At 46.6% G+C, this 22,795-nt stretch overlaps 1 protein-coding gene across 3 annotated transcripts in view; it reads right to left on the reverse strand.

The window, feature by feature from the left end:
* Positions 1-436: 436 nt before the first annotated feature.
* Positions 437-22,795, reverse strand: part of LOC147607580 (purple acid phosphatase 2-like) — a 29,012-nt gene continuing 6,653 nt past the window's right edge. For all 3 annotated transcript variants that reach the window (XM_086790240.1, XM_086790241.1, XM_086790242.1), the window contains 7 exons: positions 18,061-18,261; positions 17,750-17,861; positions 2,848-3,071; positions 2,603-2,741; positions 2,295-2,515; positions 957-1,078; positions 437-848 (listed from right to left, as the gene is read on the reverse strand). In XM_086790240.1, coding sequence (XP_086646366.1) covers positions 677-848; positions 957-1,078; positions 2,295-2,515; positions 2,603-2,741; positions 2,848-3,071; positions 17,750-17,861; positions 18,061-18,261 — 1,191 coding nt within the window. In that variant the 3' untranslated portion in view covers positions 437-676. The remainder of the gene's footprint in view (positions 849-956; positions 1,079-2,294; positions 2,516-2,602; positions 2,742-2,847; positions 3,072-17,749; positions 17,862-18,060; positions 18,262-22,795) is intronic.

Raw genomic sequence — 22,795 nt, forward strand, 5'->3', positions numbered from 1 at the left:
AGATGTTGCTACAAAAAAAAAAACAATCTTCGCAAATAATGTAACCATGCATAGATGGATCCTTGGATAAATGTATTGAATTGACCAAAGATTATGTTCAAGCACTTGTGGATGGTTTAAATGCTCAATTTCTTGACCTCCTCTCTTCAATGCAGCTAAGATTTTTAGCCTGTGTCATTATGCAAAAGATCAAGCAATAAGAGAAGGTAATGCAAAAAGATGGATTCAAAAATTATTGCAACATATTTAACCAAGCTGATGGATTCAAAAATTATTGCAACATATTTAACCAAGCTTACATTGTGAGGATAATTCATAGAGATTAGTTGATGACCAAGCCTATTAAAGAGAGATGTATACATTCATATATAACTTATATCTAAATTGTTAAGGATTTGCCATGAAAAAGGCTTGAAGATATTTTTGCAATGAAAGATTGGCATGACAACTTTCCTAACTTGATAAAGTTATGGCAAGCAATACTTGTGGTATGACAAGAAATACTTGTGGTACAACAAGTACAATGGCATGTGAAACGGGATTCTCAAAGAAAAACTTGATAAAAAAACATACAAAGAGCTTCACAAGTTGCAATGGCTTGATTAATGTCATGATCATTGTTATTATTGACAAAACTTAATTCTTTATTTGATATAACTTGCATTGTAGAGCAATTTCAAGAACTCCAATATCGATTGTGGAGCCAGTAAGAATCTGCCATCACAGCTTTACCATCCTCATTGCGGTGCCAGTAGTAGAAAGCATGGGTTCTGTTTTTTATTTCAAGCATGGCATGGCCAAAGCTGGCCTCTCTGAATGCAGAGTAGGCTGGTTGGGGCTCTGTAAACCTTCAAGGCAAATAACACACATAAGCTTGTGCGGGGTAGGTAAACACCAGGATGACTCATATGATGATAATCAATTTAAGCAACTTCTTTGAAGATTAATAAGCTTACTCTGCAGCAAGACCCTCTAAATTTCCACCATCACCAATGGTTATGTAAACCGGTGCAGAATCGTTGCGCACAGGCACGCATTCCCCATTCACAATGTTGTAGGCTATGTTGGAAATCCGATACTGCAAAGCAAATCTCCCAAACAGGTAATAAACAAAATGACAGGGATAAAAAGGACTAATTATCAAAGGCCTTTCAGCAGCTCTGCATCCATGGGCTTTGGGTCTAAGTGACATGCTTCAATCAAGTATAGAATGATTCCAATACATGGACCACTTTCGTATGCTGACCGACGAGGGTTACCAAGATGCCAACACACTTGCCGGTTCAGTCATCATGTGTTGCAGCTCTGTGCTTCATCCCACAGGTTGCATGTAAAGACACACCAAGAGAGGAATTTGACAAGGGATCACAAGGAGCCCCAGGTATGCTTGACATGTAACAAATGGGAGGTAGAAATGCTCTGCTCCATTGTTCAACATAGTAAAGCAAAAAGTTTGTTCCTCCATGCAGAGCCATGCATGAGGACCAAAGATGTCGCTCACTACTTGCATAAGATTCAAAAACCTATAGAGAGACTCTTATAACCTCACATTGTACATGAAAAGACACTACCCAAACAACACTCCTTCCTTTCAAGGCAATGGCTCAGAAGACAGGAAACATATCACACTGACCCAAAAGACCACCTTATCAACAAAGCTCTAATCGAAGGGCTTGTCCAAGAAATTACAGAGGTTCATTAACTAATTGAAGGATCTTTTTCTCAGGAAAAGAAAATTACAGAGGTTGAGTCGTACTATTATAATCTTAAAAGAGACAAGTGACTCCGGTGTTTCTACTTCTTCTGGATGTTTTCTAATAGGATTTTGGAGATGCCTTATGCATCTTCTATCATGTGACTATTATCATTTGTCTCTCATGGCCCAACTTGACCCAGACATTAATACAACTCTCTCTCTCTGTTGCTGCTTCCGGATGCCCCCCCCTACTGATGTATTGTGGGGCTAGATACTTAGTTCTTTCTTTTCTTTTCCAGACAGTGTATCAGATGTCACATGGTTGTAACTTTGGTCTCATAGGTCACTTTGGCCTTTTGAAGACGTTAATATAACATTTCATTTCTGTCTCTCTCCTATGTATGTATGTATGTGTACGTACATCTATATGTATTATTTCTCCACCTCTTGTTCCCCTACAAACCTCTCTCTCTCTCATATTCTTAAAAAAAAAATCCAAGAATGCTCTAAAAAATGCCATATAATTGCACAAAGCCTTTAAAAAACCATAAATTGAGTTAAAAAAAGAATGCACACCAAGGGTAATACTTATACTCACCGTCCTTTCATATGCATGCACATGGCCAGCAAAGACAATGTCAACCGTGGCATTTGTCAACCATGTTTCAAACTGAACTCGCATGGTTTCCCCTTCCATGTAATGATATTCGTTGCTGTTGTACCATGGTGAATGCATTAGAACGATCAGCCATGGAGTCTTTGTTCGGTCTACAGTAGCTAGCTCTTGCTGCAACCAGCTATATTGTGGAGTGTATTTACCTGCAGTAGGCAAGCATCAAGCCATAATTCCAATCCATGATTAATCTAGTCTTTGCTCAGTCAAAGAAGAAGAGATTTGAGGCATACCATATGCTGAATACGATGAAAGAACGATAATGTGGGCCGAAGCTCTCCTCACAGAGTACCACAGGGGTGATGTACTGTTAGAAGCACGATAGGGGACATGGTAACGATTCAAGTAAGGTTTGAATGGCTTTGTTTCCCCCTGCACCAATCTCAAGCGTACATCTTTATTCAATTATTACATCCTGGTGCTACAAAATGGCAACAAGAAGATGTGTATATCCTCCCCTTTACACCTGCTAACTCACCAGCTCTGGGGCAAAATCAATCTCATGGTTTCCTGCTGTCCAAATCCAAGGTTGGTAGGCAGTGCTGGGTTCCACAAATCGGCCCCATGTGTCCCATCGTCTATTATCGTGATTAGGATGATCATCAGCATAGGATAGATCACCTACATATAGGAGTGTCTGCCCTTTTCCTTGCACGTAGTGCTGGAAGGTTTTGTTGGAATCATATGTCTGACCCAAATCCCCTGCAAAAAACATTTAAAAATGAGGGTTATATTGCATATAGAGCTTTTTGACCCAAGTTGCTGCAGCAGGGATTCAAAATCCAGCTTTTCAAATATCAAACTTGATTGACCGGCTTCTGTACTTCTATGCATGCTTTTTAAACAGGTCCTACGGACCATATTTTGGTCTCGAGAGCACAGCTACCAAAACAATCATCTCCTCTCTTCATACCTATGTGCATTGTGCATGCCTGCATGCACGCGCGCATGCATGTGTGTGTGTGTCACAGTTGTGAGTGCCCCCCACATGGACATGATTCTCAGCAGTGGCAGATTTAACGGCGGATTTAGGGGAATAATTGGCTTGGATTGGAACAGATTTGACAGCCCAACAGGCACCCAAAGAAGTGCCCAAGACATGCAGCCATAGGTGGGACATTTTTTTGTGCACAGTATGAACATGTCAGATGACTTTAATGCTCTTATTTTTGTCTTTGAAAAGTGAGCTGACCATGACCAGCCCTAGAAGGGGTTAATGGTCATTATTCAGACACCCAGTGCCAGATCTCCAAAGTCTTAAGCCACAAGCAGCCTAGGCAAAAATTAGAAGGCAGCCCAAATGTGCAAATCTCAGCTATCCACAAGTATTGGGACAGCAAGTAACTTTTTATCAGCTGTAGCATTAACGCACAGTAGGTCATTCTGCCTTGTCTCTTGTCTATTTATATATAAGTAATAAAGTCACATCATTAGTATTAACTAGCGCTTAATCAATGTTCTAATTAGCATATTAACCTGGTAACGCTTCCACAACACATGTAACAGTGTGTGTGGGGCAAGCTTGGCGCAGTTTCTAAGGCTGGCTTGGCATGGTTTTTCAACATGGTCATGAAATGAACAAGCGATAAGGGCATGGAGGGAAAGATCCATATGCTAGAAATGAAGGCCAACTGGGCCGAGAATAGTTAACTACACACCAACCAAACATGAGTTGATTAAGCCCCTAGTCAAGTGGGTGGCGGGTTTCCAGAGTAAAGCGGCCAGTTAAATGCATGAGAGTCTGCAGTTGGGCCACCTCAAGTGGGAGGAGAAGTTGGGTGGATCGGATGGAAGAAAAGGAGCTGTCTCAGCCACCAATCACAGCACAAGTAATAATGCATTAAGTTTTAACCTTCATAAATCAGCTATAATTAAGGTCATAACTGCGAATGCTAGGTGGGCAGGCATATAATAGTAAAAGGTATCCATTATTCAAGGTACCAACTTCCAAGCCTAAGAAAAATTATGGGTAGTGAGGGAGGCTAGGACGGGAAACCCACACAATAAAAAACCACCCCATCATGTTGTTGGTATGGACAACTGACAAGTGAAAAGTGTGCGCGCACACGCACATGCATGCCTAGTATTAACTAGTGCTTAATCAGCATTTATATCATTTGCTGGCATTGGATTTCTTCACCTGCCTCTCTCCTCGCTGCCACATCAGCAGCTGCTATCGCAGTTATATCCCACATAGTGGGTTTCAGCCTTCACAGCCCTTCTATATGGGGCAGTTCCTCACTTATGGTGGACAACAGGTCGGGGGTGGGGAGACCATCTTTGGCCAAGCTAGGCCCTCCGTCCTTTCCGCATCACTGGCGGTTCTCCTAGGCGGCCTCCTGCTAGGCATTGTTCGGGCGTCTCATTCTGGGGGGGTGTTGGCATTTGATTTCTTCACCTACCTCACTCCTCGCTGCCATGTCAATAGCTGCTACCGCAGCTATATCCCACATAGTGGGTTTTGGCCTTCACAGCCCTCCTATATGGGGCAGTTTGCCCCATGGTCTCCCTTATCCCCCACTTATGGTGGACAACAGGATTGGGGGTGGGGAGACCATCTTTGGCCAAGCAAAGCCCTCCGTCCTTTCCGCATCAGTGGCGGTTCTCCTGGGCAGCTCTTCCACATTTCTTTCATCATTAACCTAGTCATGCTTACAACACATGTAACAGTAAGTGTGCGCGTGCGCATGCGTGCGATCTGCAGCCCTGCGTCCTGTGACTTTTTGATCTGCTCGCCAGCAACTCAACGACTCTGCACGCATGCGACCCTGCTCGTGTGTGACTAGCTCGCCTGCTCGCGCGCGCGCGATCTGCAACCCTATGTCCTGTGACTTTTCAATCTGCTCGCCAGCAACTCAACGACTCTGCACACCTGCGACCCTGCTCATGTGTGACTAGCTCGCCTGCTCACTTGCGATTTTGCTTGCCTTTGTCTCTGTTCGCCTGCAACCTGCTCGCCTAAGTCTCTGCAATCTGTTCACTTGTTCGATGCGCGACCTGCTTGCCTCCTCGTCTACGACTTGCGACCTGCACTTTGCGTTTCCTTCTTGTTTCTTGCGACCCGCTCATTTGCTTCCTTTGCTTTGGTCTGCTTCTAGTATCCAATCGATTTCTGCCTTTTGTTTCTCCTCTTTGTACATCTCCTTCTCCATGTGTGTGTGTGTGTGTGTGTGTGTGTGTGTGAGAGAGAGAGAGAGAGAGAGGGTCTGTGTACAGTGATCTCTGCAATCATGGCGACTGTTTATGAAAGAAAAAAGAGTCAAGAAACAAAGAAACAACATTTCGAAGTCAACGGTTCAGGGGTGCTCCATAACAATGAAGATGCTCAGTTCGTTTATGATGTGCTGCATAATGAGTTTGAACATATTCAAAGAACTTGGGATAAGCCTGTACCTACTTTCAAATACAAACTCAAGCTGCCTTGTGTGGTCTCGCCAATCAGAAAATATTCGCAAAATGCAATCATAGTGTTCTTTCCGGGTAGAATGTCCACCGCAAGTGATGTTGCACAATGGCTTCAGTCTTTAATGGGTGGCAATTATGTGGAGGGAGTGTATTATGCAGATAAAGGATTTTATGAAGTGATGCTAACCGAAAATTAGAATAAGCTGCAGATGCTGAAAAAATCGCCATTGTACTTTGGAAATCAAATGGTGCATATTGTTAGACATCATCTCCTTGCTGCTAGCTTCCTATGTGGTGTCCTATTTTAGCCTCTAGGGCTGACCATGTTAGCTAGAGGGGCTGGTCACCCCTCACATATTTTTCCCATATTTTATTCCCACTTTATGGAGTCTTGGGCACTTTTTTCCTAGTCGTGAGCTCGTCTGCTGCCTACATATGGGCATATATATAGCTGGGCATACCCTCACTCTTTTTAATTGCTTAGCATTGTTTGTTGTAGTCCCTCACATATGAGGTCTTCTCCCCTCTTGCTCGGGACATGTATTCTTGGTTGATGATATTGAGAGCAGGTCTATACCTGTGTTTCCTCTCCATCTCTCTCTCTCTCACTCTCTCTTGTGTTTCCACTTTCCCTTCTTCCACTGTGCATTCTATCATGGTATCAGAGCGCCGGTGAAGAACAGTGTTGGATGCTCCCTTCTCTCCCTCCTGCGTTTTTTTTTCTCAGGGTTGCTGCTGGTCGCCTGCTTCTTCCAAGTGTTTTCTCCATTGTAGCTATTGGTCATCCTTTACAGGCTTTGACGCCTGAGATTCACCTTTCACCTGTCGCCTGCTCTGTTTTCAGGGCAGTAGCACCTTGGAGTGCTGCGTTTATTCTACAGGTGTCTTCTACAGCAGTTTTGCAGCGTTTTTCAGCAGCATCTACCCCCCCCCCCCCCCCCCCCCCCCCCCCGTGCTGGCCGCCTGTTCTGTGCAGGACAGTAGCAGCATACTTGCTGCGTTTTTTCTCCTACAGGTTTTCTGATGTTGTTTGCTGATACGAGGCTTGGTGGTACCATATCTCTTCTGTTTTTTCCAGATTCAGCCCTATCTACTGCCCCGAATACCTCTTCGTTTTCAGATTTGCAGCCATGGTTGCTGCGTTTTTCTGAACAGATCTTGCTGGTAGCTCTACCTTCACCCAGGCTCCTTCCGTTGGACCCGAAGGTACCTTCTCTTCAGCGTTTTTCCTCATATGAGGTGTGGAACCTGGGTGGCCTGAATTTTCAGGTTTGTAGCCCCTTGTTTGGCTGCATTTTCTTCTCCAATGAACACAGATCACTTGCAGAGGGGGTTTTGTTTGGATTGTGGCTTTGGTGGCAATTTGGTACTTGAGAAGGACACTGAATTTCTTATTTTAGTCAACGTTTTGCTGATTTTGGAGCATGTATACTTGTGTTTTGTTCCTGGCCTACACGGTTTCCCAGTTTCTTCATGTTCCTTACCTTCTGTTGGCGGTGGAGTGCTATTTTTTGCTGGACAGCAGTGTTTTGGCTACATTTTGCTTCCCACAGGAGTTTTCTACACTCAGAGGGGGCCCATCTCCAACTACTTCACTTGAGGATCAATTTCGGGAGTTGTTTTGTATCTGTGGAGACTTTCTGTGACAGGAGTTTACAGATTTTGGAGGAGAGTAGTGATGTTTTCAGATATCCTGAGTAGAGTTTATTTTGTCCGAGCCTGTGTCCTTTGTAGTGTTTGTAGAGAAAGGAGGGTGTTTTGCCTGTGAGGTGTGATCCTTTCACATGGATCACTTGTTTGTTGCTGATTCTTGGGATCTACTTCTACTTATGGAAGAGTCTCCTGCTCTCAGTGATGCTTTTGAGGTCTTTGTTACCACTGCAATCTATATTCCTGCTTCCCTTTCTCATTGTGAGGAGTCTACCTCTGCCTCTCTTTGTGATGCTTCTGAGGATGCCCCTCCCCCTACCAGTTCTGCATTGGGTTTGATGCGGTGTGCAGGTTTGTTGTTTTGGAGAATGGACTTTTAGACCCGGTGGGATGCTTTGGATTTGTGGTTGCTAACCGTGCCTGGGGCGGCACATTGGTACTTCCAGAGTTTTTTGGATTTGGTTCAGAATCAGGTTGGGCTTGTGCCAATCGACGACATCTTTTTTCAGAGGGGAGTGTGGAGTCCTTTCATCTGGCGATGCCCACCTCAGTGGACTGTGCTTATGTACAACATTGGGCAACTCATGGTACGGAGTTTGAGCAAATGGACCCCATCTTTTCTACAGAGTCTTTACATCTTGCGATGCCAACCTTTCCAGAGAATGCTTCTTTTCAGCATTTCGGAACTCTTGTTATAGAGTTTGAGTAGATGGACTCAGAGGGTTCCAGTGAGGAGCAGTCTGCTTCTCCCAGGATTGATTATCTTCAGGATCTGATCTTGGTTGGTTTTGAGGTTTTTCATACCTTCTCCAAGCTGGAAACACGACATATGACTTCTGGGAGTGTTCTTACACTTGGGTTTGGAACCATTATTTGGAGCAGCACGTCGCAGCATACTTGGTTGTTTTCTTCTAGAGGAGTGGTGTACCTGGCAACTTGTTCTATTGCTTTTGTAGCTAAGTTGCTGAGGAGATTGCTTGTGGAGCTTTCTTGGTACCTGCTTCTGCAGTCTTTCATCTTTGATCGAGGACGGCGTCTCTGACTTCTTGGAGTTCACTCAGCATCCGCCGGTGTGCAGAGAGGGGGTGTTAAACATCATCTCCTTGTTGCTAGCTTCCTATGTGGTGTCCTATTTTAGCCTCTAGGGCTGACCATGTTAGCTAGAGGGGCTGGTCACCCCTCACATATTTTTTCCATATTTTATCCCCACTTTATGAAGTTTTTCCGTAGTCGTGAGCTGGTCGGCTGCCTACTATATATAGCCAGGCATACCCTTTGTCACGTGCATCCCGCACTTGGATGCCACGTAGATATATCTGTACAGAAGGTGCAAGACCTGGGATGGTAAACTGGTCCCATGTGAGCCTAGTCCGGAACGAGTCAACCAGGGATCCATCCCAGTCGTCCGAGGTCAGGTGTGCATTGTCCTTCTGCACATGAGTCCAAGGTCAGGTGTGCACTGTCCTGCACATGAAACAGTGTCAGTCCGCAGTATGAGTCTCCCTCTGGAATGATGTCAGTGATTCTGTGTATCTGGTATGGTACTGGATGCCAGATCATTGTGGAGGTAGTTAGGGTTCGCTTTTAGGAAAAGGGGCCAGCCCATAGGGCTACCCCAAGTCCTTGTGTGGGCATGGGGATAGTGTAAAACCACCCCCATGAGAGCCAGGAAGGCCTTGCTTGAACCCACCAGCCATGGAGGGGCTGTAGGACAGCCCCAGCGGCAGCCGACAGCACATCTAGCATTATGATGACTGTAGGGCAAGTGTGGGCCCACACAGGCTGCCCAACCCTCAAAACATAAGGGATTCAGTGCCCATCCCCTAGGGAATCATGCGCCTAGTGCCCAGCCATCAAGGGACTGATGCGCAACCTTTTTGGGAATTTATGTAGCATTTAATGCTATTATTCAGTCGTGGGCAGAATTAATGCTGGCCACCTAGTTTTAGAACTGGCCGACTGCTGTTAGTTAGTAGTATAAATACCAAGGCCCACAATCCCATTGTTTTATCTCATAATTCACCAAGTGCTAAGGCAATCAAGGGTCAGGACAGCCAAGGAGTGCTAACGCAAAGGGGTGAAGGACTGCAGGTCAAGGGCAGAGTTATCTCAGCCAAGAAAGGTCAAGTTTCCTATATTTTCTTTTCAGGATTTACATCATTCTAATAAAGCAAATACACCATTCGTGGTGGGGCCCTATAGAGGGTATTTGGGACCCAATATTGTGTCCTCTCCTCTCTCCCTCTCTCTCTCTATTTTCTGCACATCTTCATTCAGTTTTGTGCGTTAATTCCGTCGCGAAAAGTGTGCTGATTTCTAAGCATTGAAGTTACTGATCTTCCCCGAAGCTTCCGCATGTTACATAGTATCAGAGCCTACTTCAAGTGCAAAGATTCAGCAAAGAAACCAGAATTTTTTCTCGCTCGTGTGGTTGGTTTTCAGACGCCGGTGGACTACCCCTTTCGGAGTGACTCCTGTCTCTCGAAGGACGGTTGGTTTTCAGCCTCCGGAAGTCTCCCACACACAGTGTGGATGGTCAGATTGCGCTCCGGAAAGGAAGTGCGTTTTCCTGCTATGGCGAGCTTCAACGACGAGAGAAACCAAGAACCTTGGGACCAGAGTGCACCAGGCAGCCTTGCTAGGGCACCAAGCTTGAGTGTTACAGATATGTTCCAGCAAATGATGCGAGCAATCGCAAACCAGACAACCAAGTTGGAAGAGCAGAAGGTGTAGATTTTGGCTCTGGAAGAGCGTACTTATTCTCCAGCATCACGTTTTCCATCTCCTCCTCCCTCTCCTTCCGTATCCCAGATTCTAGATCCTCGACACAGAGACCCTCTCGCGGGGTCACGACCGCAACCGAGCTTGAGTCGCAGATGCGTGCATTGGAGATCCGACAACGTGAAGACGAAGCCATGCGACGCGTGGAACACGAGCATTACCTAGCAGCTTTGCTTGAGTTGCAGATGCGTGCATTGGAGATCCGACAACGTGAAGACGAAGCCATGCGACGCCTGGAACACGAGCATTACCTAGCAGCTTTGGACGCCAAATTGACACCGGCGGCGCCCTCGAATCATTTTCCCGAGAAAATGAACTTCAATAAGTATAATGGTAAACTGGACCCCACAACTCTCTATTCATGGTTGCATCAGTTTGAAGCTTACTTTGTCGCAGTTAGAAAGACAAATACTAACAGAGTGATCTTAGCCAGTTGGTACTTGGAAGGTGAGGCCATTCCTTGGTGAACTCAGTGGGCTCATGCCCACACCAGATTAGGTATGGCAGCTTATTTGTGGGATGAGTTTGTCGTCCGCCACATTTGGTGCATGGATCCCTGACTACTAGGAAGTGATTTTCGAGCACTTTACAAGGAAAATACCAAGCTTCCCCTTCAACTCTAGGTTAATCATGGACTGGAAATTGCTAACAGAGAAACTAGAATGGCATGGAAGATCACCAGATGTTGGAAACACCATGTGCCTGGAAAGCATACATTGGAGTAGGCTGTTTTGTGCTCCGTTAGGCCTTCTTGAACCACGGAAAGCTTTCTTCCTATTACAAAAGAGTGTACTTTTCGTGGCGGATTTGGTCAATGACGAAGGACATGTTCTCTCCTTCCCAAAAGTAAGTCGGAGGTATGGGTTAGGCATGCACTATAGGCCTCTATGGCATCTCATATGCACCCTCTTGTAGCCTTTTCAGCCAGTGCCTCCACTGAATCATGACGAGCGTTTGAAGGACTGGAGGCTTGCTCCACCTCACACTACAAGGTTACATGAACTAACAGCTAAAAGGGTCTATATCAAAATGCTTGCTCCTCCTTGGATTGCGGATCATGCTAATGCGCTTTGGACAATGCACAAAACTGATAGATGGTGGAGTGGTTGTTTGAGGAGTATATGGAAAAATGGTTTGCCACTGAAGGAAAGATTGTTCCTTTGGAGATGCATTGTGGGAGTTCTACCTGTTGGTGTATTTTTGGAAAAGAGGCACATCGCTATGGCAAGATGTCATCGTTGCATGCTACGCGATAGAAAGTGCCTCATTTGTTATGTCATGTGCAAGCATTGCCATGGACATTCTCTGGAGCTAGTCCAAAAGGGGGCAGCCAGAAAAAGATCATTAGAACCAGGACTTGGAGCATAAAGTGCAGAGGTGGCAAGTGTGGACTAGGAGAAGGACATGAGGGATGCTGTCGGCTGCATCAAAGGGGTCTGTCGGCTGAACCAAAGTGCTGTCGGCTGTACCAGAAGGAAGGCAGCTGCAGGCGCATCCATATCTATGATTTATGACCAGTCGGCTGGCCGACCAGCAGTCGGCCAGCACTCCAATGATCCAAGAGGCCTATAAATAGGCGCATGTGCTCATAGATGGACTCATCCATTCCACTAGGGAGTGGGTCCAGTATTGGGAAGATTTTGGGTGTTTACACCTTTTCAGGAAGGCAGCCCATGGCTGTAGATTTAGAGTACCTTTTTGTACCATATGAATATACTGAATTTCCAGCTCTCTCTCTCTCTCTACTCTTCCTTCTGTCTGGTTTTTGCATCAGCATGTTCTAAGTGGTGTTTAGGGCTGAAAGAAGACTCTTAGAGCTTCCGCGTGTTACATTGGTATCAAAGCATCAGGCTCGGCAAGGCTAAACGCTGTTTCAGTCCCATATGATGGTGTATAGGTCCAAGGTAAAGAAAAGTGCACGGATACGAAGCCCAAGGCAAGGAACACAAGATCGGGAAGAGCTCCCAAGAGGTTTGTTGGTGGTGTTCCACAAAGCCAGAGGGGATGGCAATCCTGTGAGCCAGATAGGTTTTCCGGTAACAGTCCCAAGGGAGGATGATCCTCCCAAGGGGTGGAGTGAGAGTGCCAGACTCATTTCTCAGGAATGAAGACCAAGACAGTGTTCAGAGTCAAGGCAGGAACGGATTGGGGATTAGATGGAACAGATGCATAGATCTTATTCAGAGTCAGAGTGGTTTTGGAGACCGGGCTGGGTTTTCAGTGAAAAGGGTTGCCAGAGATGGATGGATGACAGAGGGGTTCAAGAAACAGAATGGGATGATTGTCAGAATACGCAGCGGAGATGATGACCAGATCTGGGAACACAAGAGCAAAACGCACGCAGAAAAAAATACAGCACGAGAGAGAGAGAGAGATGTAGGCGTGTAACTCTACTCTATATACACAAGAAAATCCCGGGTATGATACACAAATGGTATGGGGGCTGGGGGCCTGTTTATATGCCCCCATATGAGCAATCGGCCTGCTGAAAAAGGCACTCCACGACTGCATCATCAGTTGGCCAGTAATAAATGAGGCCCACGACTGCATACATCCAGTCGGCCAGCAGTACAAAGGTCCACGACTGCTGTTGGGCAGTCGGCAAGTCACTTATCTGCTAATGGGCCAGTCGGCTAGCCACTCAGTGCTCCTGCCAACCTCTGGCATCCCTCCACACCACTGGAAAATGGAAAAAAATAGGGAAAAAATACGGGGAGTGAGGAAAAATGATAAAACACCTCATTTGGGCGGGCACACCCACAACAAAGGCCCTGGTGTATAAAACTGGACAGGAGATGACTTCTAACACCCCCTCTCAGCTCCTGGCTGTGAAACCAACCACAGGGAGCTGGGGTGCCGCCTGAGCAAATCCTGAGAGAGCGACTTCGTGAAGAGGTCCACCGTACTGTCCTCCGTCGAACAGAACTCTAGCAAGATGTCATCAGCAACGATCTGTTCACGAACAAAGCCCAAACCTGCAATGCAACCTCTGCATCCTCACCACCTCACAAGCAGCATCACAAACAGCCCGGTACTCTGCCTCTGTGCTTGACAAGGCAAAAGATGACTGCTTCTTATTGCTCCATAAAACTGCTCCTAGGCCTGAAGTAGATCTCCTCGTGTCCGGATCTCCTTCCCAGTGGAGTTGGACTCCATCCAACAATCCCCCTCCTGTGTACAAGAGTCCATGATCCTTCGCATGCCCAAGAAACCACAAGAAACGCAATCCCGCCTCCCAAAGAGTCATCCGCAACCATGAGCTCAACTGCCTCATCAGGAAGCTCCCCTCCAAACTGGTGTCCATCAACCAGATTAATGAACCATTCTGCTTCTGAGTCAAAGAGGCATCAACCTACTCACAAGGATCAACACCTGTTACGGTGCACAACCAAGTCCTGGAAACCTGATGAAGACCACGCAAGGCCTTCTGAAACCTGTCAACCACCCCCTCTAAATCCGGAACCACAAAGCCTGGAGAAACCACCACCTTCTGCAAGTAATCACCTGCCACCTGCCTGGCTTTCCGAAAGGTCCCCGTGGAAAGAACATCCTCATCTACTGGAGGTTCTTTGTCCCAAATACGACGAGACATCAGAGCATAAGTGACCTGTTCAGTTTCCTCTGACTGACGAACACAAGAACTACCAACATCGGTACTGGAAAGTTCCTGCCAACTGCTGCCATCTACTGGTAAGCTATCCACCATCAGGTCTCGAAAAGCCTGTACCTGCAACGTATCCACACTTAAGTGGCCATTACCAGACTGCCACTCATCACAAACCTGAGGACCTGGGGGAGAGAGTGCTGAAAGCTTGTAAACTCCATTCTCCACTCCGCCTTCCCAAACCACTTGGCCTGTTGCTTTGTCCCGGAGAGCAACAAAATGCTCACCAAACTCCACCCGTACGCCAGTCTTGCAAACCTGATGCACTGACAACAGATGAAAACCAAGTGCCGGAACATACAACACCTGGGAGGAATGCTTCCCCCCTCTGCCATCGGGAACTATCTCCATCCTGCCCTCACTGTGAACTGGGATAGTGGACGTATCCCCAGTAAGAATGTGACCAGAACACCTGCAGAGATCCTGTAAACCGGAACGGGAAGAAGTCATGTGCCTGGAAGCACCACTGTCTAGAATCCACTCCCGAGTATCCGTTGCGGAGAGTCCTCCAATCTCCTCCCTGCCTGAAGAAAATGAAACATCGGTGTCCACCACCTCCAAGTGCACAAAAGCCGGAGTCTTCATGATTGCTGCTGAGGAATCTTCACCCATCTCGGTCTTCCGCTTGGGACACTGCCTCCAATAGTGGCCTTTCTCGCCACAATCATTACAGGTCCTCTCTGCCTTCAGTTTCACGGTCAGTAACGGACTTCTTCTCAGAAGACTTCTCCGACGAAGCCTTCCCTTTGCCCGTGTTACGGCCTTTCGACCGTTGGCCAGTTAAGGCCTCCGAACCTCCACCCTGAGGAGGGTTCGTGAATCGTTCCTCTTGGTCCAAGACCATGGGCACAAGCTCCTCCCATGTGATGGTGCTGAGCTTGCCACTGGTACCGGGAACGTGGGGAGTGTCGGGATCTTCACATGCCTCTCGGCCATCTCTAACAGATCTGCCATTGTGGGGATGTACTCTGAATAGGGTGGGTGGGTGGGAACAAAGAAGAACGAAAACCTGCAAGTGGCTGTCCAGCAAATCAGCCCGCCGTACTCTTGCTTCTCCTCTTCCCGAACAGTCCAAAACAGTCCACCAATCAGCCACACAACAGTCCCCCTCTTGCTCACACAAATCCCAAGAACTATCTAGAGCCTAGGGCTCTGATACCATGTCAGAATACGCAGCGGAGATGATGACCAAATCTGGGAACACGAGCAAAACGCATGCAGAAAAAAATACAGCACGAGAGAGAGAGAGAGAGAGATGTAGGCGTGTAACTCTGCTCTATATACACAAGAAAATCCCGGGTATGATACACAAATGGTGGTATGGGGGCTAGGGGCCTATTTATATGCCCCCATATGAGCAGTCGGCCTGCTGAAAAAGGCACTCCACGACTACATCATCAGTCGGCCAGCAATAAATGAGGCCCACGACTGCATACATCCAGTCGGCCAGCAGTACAGAGGTCACTTGTCTGCTGATGGGCAGTCGGCCAGTCACTTGTCTGCTGATGGGCCAGTCGGCCAGCCACTCAGTGCTCCTGCCAACCTCTGGCATCCCTCCACACCACTGGAAAATGGAAAAAAATAGGGAAAAAATACGGGGAGTGAGGAAAAATGATAAAACACCTCATAAGGGCGGGCACACCCACCACAACAAAGGCCCTGGTGTATAAAACTGGACAGGAGATGACTTCTAACAATGATAACAGTCATCCAAGAACAGGTTGGAATCCCGTCATCAAGTTTAGCAGAGGGGGATGTCATGTGCAAGCATTGCCATGGACATTCTCTGGAGCTAGTCCAAAAGGAGGCAGCCAAAAAAAGATCATTAGAACCAGGACTTGGAGCATAAAGTGCAGAGGTGGCAAGTGTGGACTAGGAGAAGGACATAAGGGATGCTGTCAGCTGCATCACAGGGGTCTATCGGCTGAACCAAAGTGCTGTCGGCTGTACCAGAAGGAAGGCGGCTGCAGGCGCATCCATATCTATGATTTATGACCAGTCGGCTGGCCGACCAATAGTCAACCAGCACTCCAATGATCCTAGAGGCCTATAAATAGGCGCATGTGCTCATAGATGGACTCATTCGTTCCACTAGGGAGTGGGTCCAGTATTAGGAAGATTTTGGGTGTTTACACCTTTTCAGGAAGGTAGCCCATGGCTGTAGATTTAGAGTACCTTTTTGTACCATATGAATATACTGAATTTCCAGCTCTCTCTCTCTCTCTCTCTCTACTCTTCCTTCTGTCTGCGTTTTTGCATCAGCATGTTCTAAGTGATGTTTAGGGCTGAAAGAAGACTCTCAGAGCTTCCGCGTGTTACATGTGTTGGAAGGTTGGCGATTTCGAGCGTGCGATCTATGGCTAGAAGGTGCCTTGGATTATCCCATAAGTGGAAGCATGGGAAGTTGAAGAGCCATATACAGGCTAGAGTGGCACCTTGTCATAGTCATCTCCTCCGGCCGGTGTTTTGGGAGGCAGCTCACTGGGAGATGGGAGCCCAGTGGAGGGATGCTGCAGTGCCCGTTGGGGATGTTCGTGGTGCTCGATGGTGATGCGTCTCCTACGTGCGTTAGTCTTCCGCTGCGCATTCTGACATGGTATCATCAGAGCCCGGGCGTGTCTGGTCCTGGGCGACCCCCTCGCGCCTCGGTGGCTTGCGGAGCTCGAATCGAGGGAGGGTGTTGGAAGGTTGGCGATTTCGAGCGTGTGATCTATGGCTAGAAGGTGCCTTGGATTATCCCATAAGTGGAAGCATGGGAAGTTGAAGAGCCATATATAGGCTAGAGTGGCACCTTGTCATAGTCATCTCCTCCGGCCGGTGTTTTGGGAGGCAGCTCACCAGGAGATGGGAGCCCGGTGGAGGGATGTTCGTGGTGCTCGATGGTGATGCGTCTCCTACGTGCGTTAGTCTTCCGCTGCACATTCTGACATGGTATCAGAGCCCGGGCGTGTGTGGTCCTAGGCGGCTCATGCGTGTGTGGTCCTGGGCGACCCACTCGCCCCTCAGTGGCTTGCGGAGCTTGAATCGAGGGAGGGTGTTGGAAGGTTGGATTTCGAGCGTGTGATCTATGGCTAGAAGGTGCCTTGGATTATCCCATAAGTGGAAGCATGGGAAGTTGAAGAGCCATATATAGGCTAGAGTGGCACCTTGTCAGTGTCATCTCCTCCGGCCGGTGTTTTGGGAGGCAGCTCACCGGGAGATGGGAGCCCGGTGGAGGGATGCTGCAGTGCCTATTGGGGATGTTCGTGGTGCTCGATGGTGATGCATCTCCTACGTGCGTTAGTCTTCCGCTGCGCATTCTGACAACATGTTATGGCAGCGATTTCTCTCGTGCTCTACTAGATAGGCTTCTTCGTACCAAGAGCTCATTTTGGGAAGACATTCTGGCTTTTCGTTCGGATTCCACATCGATATACCAACTTTGGGGTATTCTTTGCGTGGACTATTTTTTGGGCATTGTGGACAATATGGCAAAATAGAAATCAGATGCATTTTGGACACATTCCTCTGGATCAATATACCGACTTCCGACGCTTGTTGAGACAGTCTCTACAGGACTGTTGAAACTTGCAACAAATAGACGACCAGCAATTCATGGCCTTCTTTGACTGCTTCTAGGCAGTCAATGTCATGGGCCCTATATAGGGACCTCAGTTGTATCATGATGTTTTGTTTGTGGGTTTTCAACTCGCAATGAGGTTTCCCACTGCTAATATAAGAATTACTATATAAGAAAAGTGTGTGTGTGTGTGTGTGTGTGTTTATTGTTTGGTTTCACAAAAAAAAAAAGTATGTTTTCATTGTTGACTCCATACTTAAGGATTTACTTGGGTTGCGGGTAAAGGTGCACTTATTGAAAAAAGAAAAACGAACTACATACCAATAATCCCAAAACTGTAAGCAGTATCAGGATCAATTCTGGGAGGAGTCCAAAACCAAAACTCTCGAGCTGAATCTCCTTCCCCCAATTTGTAATAATATTTGGTATTATGCTGCATGTAGTAAAATAATAAGTTGACAACTTAAAAAGAAAATTTGATAGTATGAATTTTCATTAACGTTGAAACTAGGAGGTTACACACACACACACATATATGTATATCTATATGTGTGTGTGTGTGTGTGTGTGTGTGTGTGTGTGGATATAGTTATAATCATAATTATAGTCATAAGAGGTGTGTAGACACATACCTCTAGGTTTTTGATTGTACAATGGTGAATAAACCCTGATGTGTAGTTGTAAAACGTGTACTGTGAAACTGTCCCTTTTGCCCTGTAAGCATAGCTTCTCTTTTCGAGACCATATCGCACTGTCTCCGATCCAGGTTCTGAAGGTGTAACCCATGATATGATGACTGCCCTTCCATCAAGGTCTCCTTGTGTTATGTGAACCTGCAGCACAGTTTGCCGTAAACATTAAATAAATGAGTGAAAGGCATACAAGCATAGACCTGCGAAGGGTCACCATTGTAGTGATGAAGCCATATACGGGTGTCGTCTATATGGTTAGCACACTTACTCTCCCTCAGTTTCTCTTTAAATGGAGATATGCATGTCTTGCTAGGCCTTCACATTGACCCGCATCTCTATTGACAACCTATCTCCTTGCACCACAGGTTCCTATGTCACATACATAATCTCCATTTATTAGATGCATGAGCCATACTAGGCTACTGGTTAATTTTGGGGTTTAGCAGATGAATCAGCCCATGTTGTGAGCCTTGTGAGGCAGGTCGCCCAAATGGGCCAACAGTACGCTGCTCACCAAAACGAGAATAGAAGTAAAACGACTCTGCAAATTAAGCTACTATCGCAAATTAACACAAGTTGTCCTCTCAAAGTTGCCAAGTAGGATATTATCAAAGTAATCACATGTGTTATACTGCATTCGTAATTACGCATAAGAATGTTGAGTGCAAGGTCTTAACGGTTGTAATTGTGCTCTCAAAGTATTGCGAGGGAATGCAGCAAAACCTCTCATTTTCACTTCAAACCTACAGATACCTCTGCTGAAATGAAAGGCTCTGAACTTGTCTAAAGATCCTCCCTGTTTGCTCTGGTTATGGCTGGTTTTAGACCTCCTTTGGCTGCTGCTTCTTGCTTCTCTGAGGGCTACATGAACTAGTCACTTTTGTAAGGATCACCTCCCACCCCTGGCAGACACTGCCTTCTCCTTTCCCCGTTGGCCTGTCTGTCAGATATAGGGAGTCCAATGAATTAGTTGACCCCAAAGGTATCTTATAGGATGATTCTAGGCTGTAAACAGCCCCGATTCCCCTGCCCAAACCTGCACTTCTCGAGCCTGTTTCTTTTACACTGAATTCTTGGCTGCCACTGCAAACTCATACACAGTTATGTATCTACATACTTCTCGAGCCTGTTTCTTTTACACTGAATTCTTGGCTGCCACTGCAAACTCATACACAGTTATGTATCTACATACTCATACTTCCATCACAAGTGTGGTAGACTTGTGTTTAATGTATAAGTGAATAACAGAGAATAGAGAGACACACGCACAACACACAACTGTTGGGGTGTAAAGGCCCTATGTAACATTTGTAGTTTGTATACAATGTGAAACCAGTTCGTTGAACCGGTTCCACCCTAACTCTAACGCATGAATAAAACTCATGGGTTGTGGTGTGCCCATTATCCATTCTTCACACCCACACATTGTTGACTCCTACTCTCTCTCACTCTCCACTCTCGACATCAACTGGTATCAGAGCCTGGGAGCTTACACCCCCCAAACCCCCCGCACACTCGGTGACAACCCCAAGCGCTCGCACACTTGTCGACAACCCGACGCAAAGGAACTCCAACTGAACAACGAGGAGAGCCAGAAGCGCAACGAGCAGGACGGTGAAAAAGCGCGCGCAGAGCAACCCGAACGGAGCGCACGTAGAACTGCACGCGTGCAGAATGCGCGTAGAACTGCACGTGTGTCAAGAGCGGATGCGGAAACTGAGTAGCAGAGCGACGCACGACACAGAACGGTGCGGAGCGCGAGGACGTACAGAGTAGCCCGAATGCAGCAAGGGCTGGACAGCAGCGCAATAGGCTGATCGCACAGAATAGCCCGAACGCAGCAAGGTCTGGACAGCAGTGTTGAGAAACCTGGAATTGTGGTGTAGCGGTGGCACACCCTTGTGAGCGTCCAACAGTGATTTTGTGACATCTTCAAAAAAACTCTTGACTCTTGAGGTACTTGCTCTCTTGACCCTCCTTGTGAATATAGTCCACTTGGGGAGTCGTGGTTCGCAGGTACCTATCACATTGGGCACTTTGGCAGTGATATTGCGTGACATTCGTCACATGACACTGTGATTGCACCAGCGGGTATGCTACTTATGCATTGAGAGTACTTTTGATGCCTATTGTGCTTGGATAGCACTTGCCGTTCAAAGGGCTTTTGTGGTTTGGATGCATATGCGTTTAGGAGGAAGCTATTGGATGCCATACATGCCTCACATGTTCAGAAATTGAGCTCTAATCAAGGGGCTTTTGAAGACAGAGGTGTTATTGTGCATTGGACAAACTGCAGCAGGAAGTACATGCCATAAATCCTCGTCAAAAGTGTTCAAATCAAGGGGCTTTTGCCTATTTGCAGTTCTGAATTGTTTGCCACAGTTTGGGGGACAGTTACATGCCTTTTGGTCACTAATTGAGCACTTTAAATTGGGGAAATTGTGCCATTTTCTGAGTAAAACAGTCATTTACTGTTTCTGGACAGTTTTGGTGGAGCTTTCCTACTGCTATACCGCATTTCGAGTGCTATAAGTGTCATTAAAGCTTGCTGTACTGTTTCTGCAGCAAGTGGGAGGTGTTATTTATCTGGGAGTGTTTCCGCGCTTTGGAGATACTTTGCTGAGCACTTCTAAGTGCTTGCAGGGAGTCATACACTCTATTTCTTGGTTCTATTTGCTGATATGGCTTCATCAGGAGAGAGCTCATCTTTGCTCCACATCCGGAAGCTTGAGGGTGCTAAGAACTACGACATCTGGAGGACCCAGGTGTACAATGTTTTGTTGCAGAAGAGTCAGCATCTCCCTATAAGGGAAAAGGGTGTCAAGCCCTCCGCCATTAGTGATGAGCAGTGGCTCAACGGTGATGAGCTTACGCGTTCCACACTCATGCTATCAGTTGTGGATTCTCTTCTTCCGGGGATACGAGATATGCCCAATGCATGGGCAATGTGGCATCGGTTAGAGAACACTTACTCTCAAAAGAGTGCCACAGGCAAGGTTTATTGGCTCAAGAAGCTTACAAGCCTCGAGATGAAAGAGGGAACATCAGTCAGTGCACACATAAATGAGTTTAAAAGCATCTTCAGCCAAGTGCTTGCACAAGGGCTGAAACTAGATGAGGAGGTACAGGCTGTAATTCTCTTAGGTTCATTGCCAGAATCTTGGGACACTTTCAGGACAGCCACAAGCAACTCCAATCCTCTCTTAAATGTGGCAGATGTGGAGGGTGCCATCCTGCAGGAAGATATGAATCGAAAGAACAACTCAAGTGGGAAAGGGAATGCATTGCAAGCACGTGGCCGAACCAAGAATAGAGGCAAGAGTCAGGACAGAAATGGTAGGAGCAAGTCCCGCTCCAAAAAGGATGTTGAATGCGATCATTGTGGCAAAAAGGGACATCTTAAAAAACAATGTTGGAAGTTGAAAGCAGAAAAGAAAGAGGGCAAGCAAAAGGCAGATGCAAGTGATGATTCGAAGGCCATTGTGCCTCATTCTAAGAAGTCTTCTGTCAAGATAGAGGAGCTGAATTATGTGTCTGATGGCAGCCACTGCTCTTCAGATCTTCTTTTTACCTCTACTATCAGTGCACACTCTCTACATGCGGGATGTCTCTCAAATCTTAACACATGGCTGATTGATTCAGGGGCTTCTTTCCATGTTACTCCTTTCAAGGACAGCTTCAGCAAGTACCGTGTTCGGAAGCCTCAATATGTGTATTTGGGAGATAATCATGCATGCCTCATCGAGGGAACGGGTGATGTGAAATTGCAGCTCTGTGATGGTTCAGCTTTCATGCTTCATGATGTTCGCTACGTCCCTGAACTTAAGAAGAATCTCATTAGTACGGGACAGCTTGATGATATGGGATATCTCACCACCTTTGGTGCTCAGAAGTGGAAGATAGTAAAGGGCTCCATGGTTGTTGCTAGGGGTCCTAAGATGGACACTCTCTATCCATTAGTTGCTGGAAAAATTGTTGTATCTGGTGATGCTTCTGTTGCCAAGCTGCCAAAGGTTTCATTGTGGCATAGCCGGCTTGGACACATGAGTGTCAAAGGAATGGAAGAGTTGTCTCGTCTTGGTTACATCCCGTCTCTTAAATTTTCAGATTTGAAAAATTGTGAGCACTGCATTTATGGTAAACAGAATATGTGTCCTCATAAGAGGGGTTTGGGTAAGAAAAGCTCACAGTTAGAGCTTGTGCATACAGACACATGTGAAATGCCAAATCTATCACTTGGGGGGGCAAAGTATTTTGTTATATTCATTGATGATGCCACACGTAAAGTGTGGGCCAGTCCTCTTCGTTCGAAGAGTGATACCTTCACGAAATTTAAGAAGTGGCTTGCCTTGGTTGAGAACCAAACGGGTAAGACACTCAAATGCCTGCGTTCTGACAATGGAGGGGAGTACGTGTCGAAGGAGTTTGATGCATTTTGTGACTCCAAGGGTATTAAAAGAGAGATCACTGCTCCTTATAACCCACCTCAAAATGGAACTGCAGAGCGTATGAATCGAACCATTCAGGAAAAGGTTCGGTCAATGTTGTCACATGCTGCACTATCCCATGGATTTTGGGCAGAGATGGCGCAAACGGCCATTCACCTCATCAACAGATCGCCTAATAAGAGGCTGGATAATAAGGTGCCAGAAGAGATATGGAGTGGAAAGCCTCC

This window comes from Cibotium barometz, chromosome 55, assembly GCF_041138505.1.
Source record: "Cibotium barometz isolate CiBa-2024 chromosome 55, ASM4113850v1, whole genome shotgun sequence".
In the NCBI taxonomy this organism is placed as follows: Eukaryota; Viridiplantae; Streptophyta; class Polypodiopsida; order Cyatheales; family Cibotiaceae; genus Cibotium; species Cibotium barometz.